The sequence below is a fragment of the Mesoplodon bidens genome (genome assembly GCF_964165515.1).
Source record: "Mesoplodon bidens genome assembly, chromosome: 17".
Lineage (NCBI taxonomy): Eukaryota > Metazoa > Chordata > Mammalia > Artiodactyla > Ziphiidae > Mesoplodon > Mesoplodon bidens.
Window position 1 is genome coordinate 16,311,847 of NC_138174.1, and position 13,966 is coordinate 16,325,812.

Sequence of the window (13,966 nt, forward strand, 5' to 3'; positions counted from 1 at the left end):
GCACCGGGGCACGAACCCGTGTCCCCTGCATCGGCAGGCGGACTCTCAACCACTGCGCCACCAGGAAGCCCTGAACACTTATTTAATTCCAAAATTTTGCATTTAATTTTTCTGATAAATTTGATTTTAAGACTTAACAAAAATTTTAATTCTGTATAGATTTTGAAGTGTTTTTTTCTTGTGAACATTATATATATAATTTAAGCATTACATTTTTAAGTATTTTCTTTCAGCTTAGTGGTGCTTTTGGTAGTAAATTAAATTCTCACTAGCAAAACTGAGAAACTGAGTAAACTTTGGTAGTGAGGGATACTAAAAAGGAGTTTGTTTCTGGTACTTTGTGAAAGAGTAATAATAAGACTTTCCCCTCTAGCCACCTCGTACATCTCATCCTGTAGTGAAGTTTTCCTGTACAGACTGTGAACCGATGGTTATTGACAAATTGCCTTTTGACAAATATGAGTTGGAACCTTCACCGCTGACTCAATTTATCCTGGAAAGAAAATCTCCTCAAACCTGTTGGCAGGTGAGCTGAACGACTATAGTGATTTAAAATTTTATTTATTTATTTAATTTTTATTGAGAGTATAATTGATTTACAATGTTGTGTTAGTTTCAGGTGTACAGCAAAGTGAATCAGTTATACATATACATATATCCACTCTTTTTTTTTTTTTTTTTTTTTGCTGCACTGGGTCTTTGTTGCTGCGCACAGGTTTTCTCTAGTTGCAGTTAGGAGGGGCTACTCTTCATTGCTGTGCATGGGCTTCTCATTGCGGTGGCTTTCTTGTTCTGGAGCACGGGCTCTAGGCGTGTGGGCTTCAGTAGCTGTGGCACACGGACTCAGTAGTTGTGGCTCACGGGCTCCAGAGCACATGCTCAGTAGCTGTGGCACATGGGCTCAGTTGCTCCGCGGCATGTGGGATCTTCCCGGACCAGGGCTCAAACCCGTGTCCCCTGCATTGGCAGGTGGACTCCCAACCACTGCGCCACCAGGGAAGCCCTATCCACTCTTTTTTTAGATTCTTTTCCCATATACGCCATTACAGAGTACTGAGTAGAGTTCCCTGTGCTATACAGCAGGTCCTTATTAATTATCTGTTTTATATATAGCAGTGTGTATGTGTCAGTCCCAGTCTCCCAATTTATCCCTCCCCATTCCCCACACCATAAGTTTTATTTTTTACATCTGTAACTCTATTTCTGTTTTGTAGATAAGTTCATTTGTAGCCTTTTTTTAGATTCTACATATAAGCAATATCATATGATATTTGTCTTTCTGTCTGACTTACTTCACTCAGTATCAGAATCTCTAAAAATTTAATTTGATGTTTCTTAAAAAGTTAAATTGAATCCGTGGTTTATATAACATTCTGTAAAGGTTATTAAAGGTGAAGTTTTAACTACTCCTTTTTAACAGGTATATGTGAGCAATAGTGCAAAATATAGCGAACTTGGCCATCCCTTTGGTTACTTGAAAGCCAGTACAGCACTGAACTGTGTCAACTTATTTGTGATGCCTTACAATTACCCAGTCCTCCTTCCCCTTTTAGGTAAGTTATTCTCATCACATTCTCTGTGGCTTAGCATACATACAAATTTTTCCTAAAAACAAACTTTGGGAACATCCCTCCCTTTCTAAGTTTTCTTGTCTTCTGGAAGTTAATGAAGATTTTTTTTTTTTAAATTCTAAAACACTGAAGCTGTATAAGGTTGTGTTATAGCAACCCGTGCATGTTTCTGATAAACTGAAAGTCAGTGTCAAACTACCTTTGATTCTGCAAACTATTGAAGATATTATATTTTAAGTTTCTAAATTAAGTATTCTCTAAGTTTTTTGCAATTAGATTTCTTACATAGTTAGAATTAGTAATGCAGGCTTTGTATTCGGTAAATAATTAGACATTTTGTAGAAGCATATCATATTTATAAGATCTGAGTATTTTCTAAGGATTTATCTATACTTTTAATTTTCATTTGGCAATTTTTTTAAATGATGAATTTGTTCTAAAATAATATGATAAGCCTAAAGTTGGTTTCTGGGGACCATTTGGCTATAATTTTTTGAGGGGTACTGTTGGAGAAGACATCTTTCCCTTCATGGAACTGCATCAGATTTAAAGGTTACAGACAAAATATTAGTAGGTGTATTTTATAGAAAACATCATGCATACTTTGTTTCTGTCTTCAAATCTGTTTCATATCTAGATTTTCCTTGTGTATTTTCTGATTCTACCTTTATTACATTTAATTTTAGACCATAATTGACACCTTTTTATTTTTAAAGTGGTATTACTACTCAAAAATGCCAGAACCAAAAATTTTACCACCTTTAATTTTGTTAAAAGTATAGGTCAGATGTTCCTCTCTCTCTTATATAAATAAGAAAGCAGACTTTAAAAATGAAACTTATTTGACTTGATTTTCATGTGTGAAAACAATGAATGATGATAGTTTGTTCACATTATAAATTTATAGATGACTTGTTTAAAGTACATAAGGCAAAACCAACATTGAAATGGAGACAGTCATTTGAAAGTTATTTGAAGACAATGCCTCCCTACTATCTTGGGGTAAGAATATTATTGTTAAAAATAGAACTTTTTATAAAATTTTATATCATGCTTATAGTTTACTGTAGGTATTAAAACTTTTATTTATTGCTGTTATAGAATAAATGTCATGAAAATTGAGTGTACAAATTACCCATATAAATGTAATGGGAAAGAAATGTTTCAGTGATTTTCAGAATAATGATGATGATGATGATGATAATATATATATATACATATATATATGTATGTATATATATGTATGTATGTATGTATAATGCTTACCCAGGCCTGGTTCTATCCTAAGCACTTTACATGTATTAACCTCATTTCATTTATATGGTAACCCTATGAGGCAGAAATCACTGTTCTTATTTCACAGATGAGGAAACTGAGGCACTAAAAGATTAAATAATTCATCCAAGGCTACATAGCTAATATTTGGGGGTCAGGAATTCAATCCCAGGCAGCCTGGCTTTAGAATTTAAGCTTTTAACCTCAATTGTTATACTACCTTTCTAAATTGAAGTTTTATAATTATTTCCCTTTAAGGGTACAAAAAAAGGTTTGTGTTGCATTATTCCCTAAATCTCCGGAAATATTACTTAAAACCTAGTGTATCATAATAGATAGGACCAATAATGCATATATTATTAAATATATTACTTTATTTATTTTGTGAAAAGTAGCTTCTTAACAAAAAGACGTACACTAAAAGCACTTTAAAACATTACTTCTGCTTTTGCTGCAGGAATGTTACAGTATTTGACTGTAACTAATCTTTCTAAATGGTCCCTAATAAGAACACTAATTTCTTGAGCTTTGAAAATCATATGTTATAGTTGTAAGAGAAAAGTTGTGTGTGTCTAGCACATAGTGCCTGCTATGTAAGAGAGGGAAAAGGAAGAAACACTTGAATATGAACTGTTGCATATGTTTGACTCCTATGTTTCATAGCAATTGGGATTTAGCCAAAGCCACATGAGTATTAAGTATCAGATCTGGGATTTGATTCCAGTTTGACACCAGTGCTTTTATACACTTTCTAATATGTCATGGGGTGGTTGTCATCCTTTTCTGACTCTGTCCCATTCACATGGGCTAGACAGTCCTGCTAGTGATATTTTTCCTTGCACAAAGTGGCTCTCAGTTAGTCCTTACAATTGAAAATCACTATATCACATCCACAGTAAATATTAGATGATTTTTCCCTCCTCATTTTTCCTTCAGAGCTTGTTTCTGTTTTTTTCAGCTCAGCTAATGATAATAGTAGTAATGATTAATACCTACTGAATGCTTACTGTGTGCCAGATGTATTTACATGCATTAATTCATTTAATCCCATGACAACCCTATGAGGTAGATACTATTATTATCATTTTACAAATGAGAAACCTAAGGCACAGAGGGGTTATATTACCTGGTACAGGGTCTCAAAGCTAGTGAGGGGTCGAGCCACAACCCTTCCAGTTACCCAAGGCAGAAATCTTCTATTTTCCTTGACTCCTCTTTCTACTTACTACCCAAGTTCTATCAAATCAACCTCTGCAATGTGTCTCCTGCCCTCTTCTTCCAAACTTAGTGTCTCCAATGATGCTAAGAAGTCCAGGACTTCACCCTTTCTTGCTCTGGGTGTTGTTATTATAGCCTCTAATTCTTGTTTAGTATTTCAAACTGCCTTTCATACCACTGACAAACATTTTAATGAAGTACAAATATGATTATGTGACTCTTATTGAAGAAAAGGAGACATTTTGGGAGGCGAAATTTTCAAAATTGACAATACATATAGCTATAAGTTTTTGATAAGCTCGGCATTGAGTGGTATTTTCTTTTTTCCTGTAGCCTTTGAAGAAAGCTGTTAGAATGATGGGAGCACCTAACCTAATAGCAGACAGTATGGAATATGGACTTAGTTACAGTGTCATTTCATACCTCAAAAAATTGAGTCAGCAGGTAATGTTAAGAAATAGAGCCATTAAGTACTTTGAATGGTTTTGGCTAAGGTGGTCAATAGGCCAGGTGTTAGTTCTTGATGATTGTAATAGAATTCCATCATATTAATGTATTATATTTTAAAACCACATATATCATATATTAACATAATTCTGTCTCAAGTAAATGGTATGCTGTGTTTTGAAATGATCATTTCAAGTAGTAATTCCTAGTTTGTGAAAATAGCTTTTATTAATGTGGTCCTAGCCTTCCTGTATGTGAACATTCTTTGTTTTCTTTTGGGAAATTTATGTTAGAAAGTTGTTTTTCTTAGACAAAAAAGTCAGTTTCTTTTGCTTTATGTTTTAAACCTATAGCTTTTTCTTTCAAAATGGGAGTTTCTTTTGAAATATTTGTAAAAATACTGAATTTTTTCATTTTGGGCATAAATCACATTAATAGATACTATAGTAGTCAAGCAGTATACACTTTGACTGCCAAGTTATTAAAATTGTATAAAACACAATTTTTCCAGTACTTCTGCCATCTCTACTTCAAGTGCTAATTGAAATGTAGGTTGGAAAGAGTCAAAATATTGCTATTTTGCTTTCCAGTGAAAAACTCCATCAGTGTTTGCCATATCTATGAACATTTAGTTATGTGCTAGTAATAATGTCTTTAAGTAAATGTTGATGAGTTTTTTTTTCTAATTTTATTTCACCTCTGAATTGGAAATATATATTTTTATTTAGGGTACATTTACATTTCATGGTTTAGGTGTAGTGGGTATTTAATAAATAAAATAAATTGAAGTTGTGTTTGTGAACCCTGCTCCAAAAAGTAAGAATTGTGATGATTTAAAATCATAAGACATTATTGTTTAAACTGTGTTCAGTTTACCAAGGACTTGACATAAACTTCTCTGCTTAAGTAGAGTTTTAAATTTCTTATGTACTTTTTAAATATAATAAAAACTTAATTTATGGAAGACCAAAATGATTAGCATTTAATTTACCACTTCAGATTATGTCAAGACAACTTTTGGGTTTTTTTTTGCTTTAGGCGAAAATAGAATCTGATCGAGTCATCGGTTCTGTAGGCAAAAAAGTAGTACCGGAAACTGGAATTAAAGTCCGAAGCAGATCACATGGTTTATCAATGGCTTATAGGAAAGATTTTCAACAGCTGCTCCAGGGAATTTCAGAGGATGTTCCTCACAGACTGCTAGACCTTAATATGAAAGAATACACTGGGTTCCAAGTTGCTTTGCTCAATAAGGTAATGGTTATGTGAATTTAGTACTGATATAGTTATAGTCTGTTATATTGTTGAATATGGCAAGTTTTCTGTTAACTGATACTCAGTTTGTCCGAACTTCTGTACCTCTGCAGAATAATGATCAATTATATTATTATTGAATCATTAGATTTTAGAGTTAAACACTGTACATGGTGAGTGGATGAATGGATGAACTGCAAAGAGCAAACCATCCCATTCATTTTATAGATGAGAAAACAGGCTTAGAGATTGCCTAAAGTTACATAGCTAATGGTAGAGTTCACTGTAGTTTGGTACTTTTATACTGCTGACCTTGGGTACACAGCATGATCCTGAAGTGCTTTGTGAATACTCATTAAAAAGATCTTCATCCCAGGGCCTCCCTGGTGGCGCAGTGGTTGAGAGTCCGCCTGCCGATGCAGGGGATACGGGTTTGTGCCCCGGTCCGGGAGGATCCCACATGCCGCGGAGCGGCTGGGCCCGTGAGCCATGGCCGCTGAGCCTGCGCGTCCGGAGCCTGTGCTCCGCAACGGGAGAGGCCACAACAGTGAGAGGCCCGCATACCGCAAAAAAAAAAAAAAGATCTTCATCCCAGTAGTCTTTTCGTAGAAACAGACAGGCTGATTCTAAAACTTATATGGAAGTGTAAAGGTCCTAGAGTAGCTAAAACAATTTTGGAAAAGAATAAAGCTGGAAGATTTGCACTATCTAATTTTAAAAGTTACTGTAAAGCTACAGCGATCAACATGTTGTGTTGTTGGCATAAGGAAAAATATATAGATCAGTAGAACAGAAGTAGGCCGTCATACGTAGAGTCAATTAATTTTTAACAAAGGTGCCAAAATAATTCAGTGGGTTAGGAGACAGTCTTTTCAACAAATAGCATGGGAACACTTGGCTATCCATATGCAAAATAATGAACTTGACCCTTACCTCACATTACTTGAAGTGATCATAGTCATACATGTAAGAACTGAAACTATAAACTTCTACAACAGAACAGGAAGAAATTTTTAAGATGTTGGATTATGGGTCAATGAAGATTTCTAAAATACAACACACAAAGCACACACACACACAAACTTGATAAGTAGAACTTCATTAAAATTGAAATTTTTGTCTTCAGAAGAAACTTTGATGTTTCTTCCAGGCAAGCTGTAGTCTGGGAGAAAAGCATGTATTGAATAAAAAACTTGTTTCAAAATATATAAAGAACTCATAGAACTCAATAATAAAAAGACAAACATCCAATAAAAAAAATAGACTAAATATTTGAACAGACAGCTCATATACAAACTTGAACAGGCACATAAAAAGATGTTCAACATTATTAGCCACTGGGGAAATGCAAATTAAAACCATAATGAGATCCCACTTTATGCCCACTAGAATGGCTAAAATTTAAGACTGAAAAATATGAAGTGTTGGTAAGGTTGTAGAACAACTGGAACTCTTATACATTATTGATGGAAAATAGATTGCAGTTTCTTAGGAAAGGTAAATACTGCTATATACCAACAGTTCTGCTGGTAGGTATCTACCGAGATAAATGAAAATATGTGTATATAAAGGCTTTGTATGCAGATGTTCATAGCAGCATTAGTAACAGCCCCAAACTGAAAATAGTCCAAGTGTTCATCAACTGGTGAATGGATAGAGATATGGTATATCCATGTAAAGAGGAAAAGACAGTAAAAAGGAATAGACACCAGTACACAAACAACATGGTTGAATCTCAGAAACATGCTCAGTGAAAGAAGCCAGATAGAAAAGATTGCATATTGCAAGATTCCGTTTATAAAATGGAATGTAGAGAGAAGGAGAGTAGATTAGTGGTTGCTTGGGGATAGGAATAGAGATTGACTACAAATGGGCACAAGGAACTTTCTGGGATGATGGAGATGTTCTAAAACTGGATCGTAGTCATGGTTTCACAACTATACATTTATGAACACTCATCAGACTGTTTATGTAAAATGGGTAGTTTTATGGTATGTAAATTATACATCAAAGCTTTTATTTACTTCTCTTAGCCAGAATATGTAATAAAATCTTGGACAGATATGAGCTTGAGATTATTTGGTTGAGCTTCACTACCAAATTTTTATCTTTTGGTTATTAAAACAGTACAGTAAGATTGCATCATATCTCTTTATTTTTTTAAGCTAGTTAGTTAACTTGTGTATCTTATTTTCAAAGCTATGCTGCAGGCTAGAGATTTCAGTCTCTTAATTCTATGTTTGAAAATAAATCTTCTCTTTAAATCTTTTTTAACAGGATTTGAAGCCACAGACATTTAGAAATGCGTATGACATACCAAGACGGAATCTTTTGGATCACTTAACAAGAATGAGATCTAATCTTTTGAAGAGCACCCGCAGATTTCTTAAAGGACAGGATGAAGGTTAGATCATGGTTTTAATGTTGGTATTTCTTCAGTAAACTTATTTCTTTATATTGGAAATATATAGAGTGTTATTGTAACTTTTAAAGAATTATAACAGTAGTATTACATTCTCATTGAATGAAGTAAAAAGTGAGTCATCCCTGATTCTCTACACTTCTTCCTACCATCACTGTTGCCCCAAATTCTATTCCCCAGAGGTAATGACCTTTGTTAGCAGCTTAGTTTCCTTTTTAGCTTTCTTCATACATTCACATACACAGGTACATGCACAAACAAAATCATTTTCTTGTGATCTACTAGTATCTGGTAGTTTAACTAGTTTAACTCTGGATGGCCAATATATGTCCTATTCTGGTATTTCCTTCAACTGTACCCATGGCACCTACTACAAATCAAGTCAGATGAGAACTTAACCCTTTGCCAACTCTCATGTAAGCATTTCAACTATAGTTTTATATAAACAGGGTCATCTATGTGATATCTCTTTTCTATAAATTCTGCTTTAATTAAATTCTGCTTCTTTGGAATAGAGTAGAAGAGACATTTCCTTTTCATAGAAAGGTTACACATATGCTTATTCTATACACTGAAATTAACTGCAATATTTTTGCTTTGTTTAGAAGATAAAATCAAGTATTTAAAATTTTGTTTTAAAAAAATCTCAAGATTTTATGTCACAATATTTATAATGGTCACAAAATAATTTAGAATATGTGGTAAGGGGCTTCCCTGGTGGCGCAGTGGTTGAGAGTCCGCCTGCCGATGCAGGGGACACGGGTTCGTGCCCCGGTCCGGGAGGATCCCACATGCCGCGGAGCGGCTGGGCCTGTGAGCCATGGCCGCTGGGCCTGCGCGTCCGGAGCCTGTGCTCCGCAATGGGAGAGGCCACAACAGTGAGAGGCCTGCGAACTGCAAAAAAAAAAAAAAAAAAGTATATGTGGTAAGGAAAGATTGACTAGAATAAACCAGAGAGCATTCATACATAAGAAGACATTATTTGATAACTAGTTGGAAGGTAGTTTTAGTGAGGTTAACTTTTGTTTTTGCTCTATTCTGTTTGAAAAGATCAAGTGCACAGTGTTCCTATAGCACAAATGGGGAATTACCAGGAATACCTCAAGCAAGTACCTTCTCCACTAAGAGAACTTGATCCTGATCAGCCTCGAAGGTTGCATACATTTGGCAACCCCTTTAAGCTGGATAAAAAGGTAAATTTGAAATGTTCCATGATATAATTTATTTACACTAGGCACTGTGGAGAGGAGCAGTTCTTAATTTAACTAAAGAAAGCTGAAGCTATATTTTCTTGGTAGAATACCTAATAAATGTCAACAGTTAAAATACAGTTATTTTATTGGGAATTGGAATTAGTTGTGCAATTAAAAACTGTATGTAAAGCTAGGGAAATTATATTCTTTTTTGTTATAGGGTATGATGATAGATGAGGCAGATGAATTTGTGGCTGGGCCTCAAAATAAACATAAACGACCTGGAGAACCAAATATGCAAGGCATCCCTAAAAGACGTCGCTGTATGTCTCCACTACTAAGAGGCAGACAACAGAATCCAGTTGTGAACAATCATATTGGAGGAAAAGGACCACCTGTAGCTATGACTCAAGCACAGCCAGATCTTCTTAAACCCCTTCCTCTTCATAAAAGTAAGGTTTTTCTTTAAATGTTATTTGCTGCTCTTTGGTTCTTCATGGGAAAGATTTTTGTAATATAGAAACAACTGATAAGGTCCAAGAGTGTCTAGAGAAGATATTTGTTTACTGTAAATTAGCATGTAATCATTTTTATGTCTTTTTAATGAACATCATTGAACATTTCATATATTCATTATGCTTAATAGCTATCATGATTTGAAATATCATTTGCAAATCTTAAGTATTTAAAAATAACAGTTTTTAAAGGGGCATTATCAACACCCACAGAAAGATGGTTTTCAATTTCAGTTTAATTCAACAACTAATTATTAAATGATATGCTAATTTAGACATTGCTAGGCATTGAGGTATAGCAGTGAACAAGACAATAGTGATCTCTGCCTTTATTTATAATGAGTGAGGAAAGAAAGTCATTGAACATTTCATTAGAAGTGTGATGAATGTTACAAAAGGGAAGTCAAGTATGTTGTGGAAGTATTTGGCAAGAGGATTTAACTTAGTCTGTGGGGTCAAGGCACTTTACTGAGGAAGTTCTGTTTACGCCAGTACTTGAAGGATGAATGGGAATTAGTAAACTAAAGCTATGCATTTGCCTATGCCTCAGTAGTAGTCTAAGAAGAGTATGTGCAGATGCATACAGTAAAGAGCAGGGCATTAAGGGAACTGAAAGAATGCTGGTTACAGCAAGTGTTGTTGGGAATGAGACAAAGTGAGAACTGAAAGATAAACATGCAGAGTCTAGATCATGGAGGGTCTTGGAAGCCAACATAAAGATTTTAGACTTTATTCTAAGGACAATGAGAATCCATTGAAAGGTTTTAAAGAGGTAGTGATCTGATCTGATTAGCATTTTATAAAGACCAGGCTGACTTTACTATGTGGAATATTATTAGGGGAGAATGAGAATTGATGTAGGGAACCCTTAATTAATGGATTCATTAATTATAGGTAGTGATCATTCATGGCTAATGACATCTTAACTGGAGAAAAACCAAGTATGATACCTCCTGATGGAATTACACAGTACTACTTTTGAGGTAGTCCTGCCCCCCCGCCCCCCCCCCAAAAAAAACCCTGAACATCAATCTGACCAAGCCTCTCTGTCTAACTACCAATTTTTAGGAAATATAAGGGACAGAGAAACATGTTAAATAACAAAACAGGGATAAAATTAGAAAAATCCAGATTGTGGGAAACTCTATAGGACAAAGAATCTGGTGTGTGTGTGTGTGTATTTTTCCAGAAAAAAAAAATGCATAGAAAAAAAGAGGTACAGGATTTTTATAGATTAAAAGATAGTTAAGACATGTAAATCAATTGCAACGTCCAGGTCTGATTTGGACTCTGAATCAAAGGAAATCAAACTTTCCACAAACAGAAACTATATAAGGTAATTGGAGATTGTGGACAGTGACTGGGTATTTGATATTGTTAAATAATTGTTACGGTTGCACAGAAACCCGTTAGGCAACACAGGGAAGAGCTAATGGTTACCTGGGAGTGTGGTTGTGAGAAGAACCTGTATTGGAGAAATACTTGGATATATCAGCAAAGGACTTGGTGATGACTGGCTGGATGATGGAGACAGGGCAAGGGAGGAGTTGAGAGACCCTGGGTATTTCAGTGTGTCAGGGGTGGAGTGGAAGAAGAGAGGTTGAATTGAGTTTAGTTTAGAAGTGTCTGTTAGATAGCCAAGTGGATTTCCTAAGTTAGAAGATGGATCATTGAGTTTGGAACTTACGAGAAGAGGACTGGGCTAGAGAGATAGGTATGGGAGGCAGCCTTAAGCCCCATTGGAGTAACCAAGGGAAACAGAAGAAAAAGCCTAGAGCAGAACTTTGAAACTACCAAAGTTAAGAGGAGAAATACGGTTCAGAAAAGGAGATTGAGAAGAAAGGAAGAATCCAAGAAAGAGGAGAAAATAGGGAATAATTTAGTGTTATGGAAGCTAAATGGAAAGAGAATTGAGTGGTTGGTGGTCTCAGATACTTCTTAAACAAATCATTTGAGAGGATTGGAATAGTTCTGTAGGTCTTTAAGATGACAGAGTTGAATATATTTAAATGCTGGTGTGATGGAGCCAATAGAGAGGGAAAAGCTGAAAATGAAGATGAGAGAAAGTATAATCACAAAATCACTGAGAAGGCAAAAGGGAATGAATGGTCCAGAGCCCACATGAAGGATGCTTCTTCCATTAAAGCTGAATGGGTGTGGTGGGCACAAGTTTAACGGTGGGAAGTCGAGGAAGTTCACCTTCTTTCTGCTTTTGCTTTCCTCTGTGAAGTTGGAGGTGATGTGTACACTGAGAGGAAAGAGACATTGGGAAAGTCAGAGATGTTAAGACAGTGGAGAAGGTTTGAATGATTTTTTTTTGTGGTAGAGGGAGAAAAGGTTGTAATAAGACTGCTAGGCAGTGCTAAGATCCAGGTACAGGTGGTGACTGTGACCACTCTGTAGAGCTGTGTCATATTTCTCCAGTAGTGCCTGCTCATCATTCCACATGTGAGTCTGCAGCAAGAAGATAGATTGCATCATCAAATTTGGGATTTTTGCTTGGCAGGTGTCATGGGAGGACAATAGAATGAGAGAATTTAGGACACTTAAAAAGTGATACATTTTGGGATATAAGTTAGATAAGAAAGTGGATATCTAGAAGGAATCTGATTAATATAAGGGAGAACGTAGAGGAATTGCTAGTGAAAGTCTGGCAGAGTTCAAGAGCAATAGTAGGAATACTTCAAAGATGAGGGTTATACATGCCTCCATCCCTGAATTTGTGTTTCACTTGAGAAGCAAATGGGTGGGTGGAAAAGTTCCTTGGAGATGAGAAATTGAGGAATTGGGAGGCCAGGTTCTTAGGAGGCGATGTCCTTAGACATGGATGTCACATACTACAGCGTTTCTCAAACCTTAATGTGTATGTGAAACCAGGTGGGGGTCGGGGGAGTGGTTAGCTAAACTACAGATTCTAATACATTGTTTGGGATCGGGCTCAAGATGGGCATTTCTGGCAAGCTCTCTGATGGTACTAATGCTGCTTGTCCACAAACCGCACTGTGAGTAGTAAGGACCTAGAATGATGTCCCAAGGGACATGGGGTGGAAGGAAGTCTGTGAACCGGGTGCCAGAGACATCTGCGACCACGGGTGTGCTCTGGAGGTCAGTAAAGATAGTGATGAGGAGAGAGAGGATGAGTTGAGTGGGATAATTAAATCTCAGAAGAGCAAGAATTTTTCGAGAGTGCATGGAGAAATGTTCTTGAAGTGGCATTGGAAGGTGAAGAGATTAGTGACTCCACATCCTTATTTATTTGTTTATTTTTATACATTTATTTATTTTATTTTATTTTATTTTTGGCTGCGTTGGGTCTCTGTTGCTGCGCACAGGCTTTCTCTAGTTGCGGCGAGCGGGGGCTACTCTTCGTTGCGGTGCGCGGGCTTCTCATTGCGGTGGCTTCTCTTTGTTTCAGAGCACGGGCTCTAGGCACGTGGGCTTCAGTAGTTGTGGCACATGGGCTCAGTAGTTGTGGCTCGTGGGCTCTAGAGCACAGGCTCAGTAGTTGTGGCGCACGGGCTTAGTTGCTGTGTGGCATGTGGGATCTTCCCGGACCAGGACTCGAACCCGTGTCCCCTGCATTGGCAGGCGGATTCTTAACCACTGAGCCAGCAGGGAAGCCCCACATCCTTATTTTAAGTCCACAGAGAGTGTTTGAGAGACAGCAGTTTCTTTGCAGGAGAGTTGGGTTTCGATTAAAGCAGGAGTTACTCTAGAGAATATTCAGTAAAGTTTGCATATCATGGAATAGAATTTAGGAGGGAGGGAGTCAGAAGTTCAGGGAATTTTTGTGGGGATGAGTTTACATTTTGAACAGTAAAGAGATGAATTCAGCTGGCGTCCTGGTGGTTTGGTGAGCAGTCAGAGAACTTAGAATTTAGCTGCTTTCTGTGAGGAGCAAGTACAATAATCTAATATTAAGTAGTAAGCTTGCAAGCTTTTAAGTCTAGTAGTCTAGTGAACTAAAGTGGGCACCAGCTATTCTTCACTGCTCGAGTAATGAAGACTATATGGATGGTTATAAGAAAAGGGGGCGCTGTGGAAGTTTGGTGGTATGTTGCTGCAGAATAT

At 36.5% G+C, this 13,966-nt stretch overlaps 1 protein-coding gene across 1 annotated transcript in view; it reads left to right on the top strand.

Annotated features, from left to right (window-relative positions):
- The window catches only part of INTS6 (integrator complex subunit 6), a 94,477-nt gene that overhangs the window by 76,353 nt on the left and 4,158 nt on the right, over window positions 1-13,966 (top strand). The window contains exons 8-15 of the mRNA XM_081215023.1: window positions 374-526; window positions 1,421-1,553; window positions 2,479-2,573; window positions 4,398-4,508; window positions 5,550-5,765; window positions 8,043-8,169; window positions 9,238-9,380; window positions 9,601-9,832. Coding sequence (XP_081071149.1) covers window positions 374-526; window positions 1,421-1,553; window positions 2,479-2,573; window positions 4,398-4,508; window positions 5,550-5,765; window positions 8,043-8,169; window positions 9,238-9,380; window positions 9,601-9,832 — 1,210 coding nt within the window. The remainder of the gene's footprint in view (window positions 1-373; window positions 527-1,420; window positions 1,554-2,478; window positions 2,574-4,397; window positions 4,509-5,549; window positions 5,766-8,042; window positions 8,170-9,237; window positions 9,381-9,600; window positions 9,833-13,966) is intronic.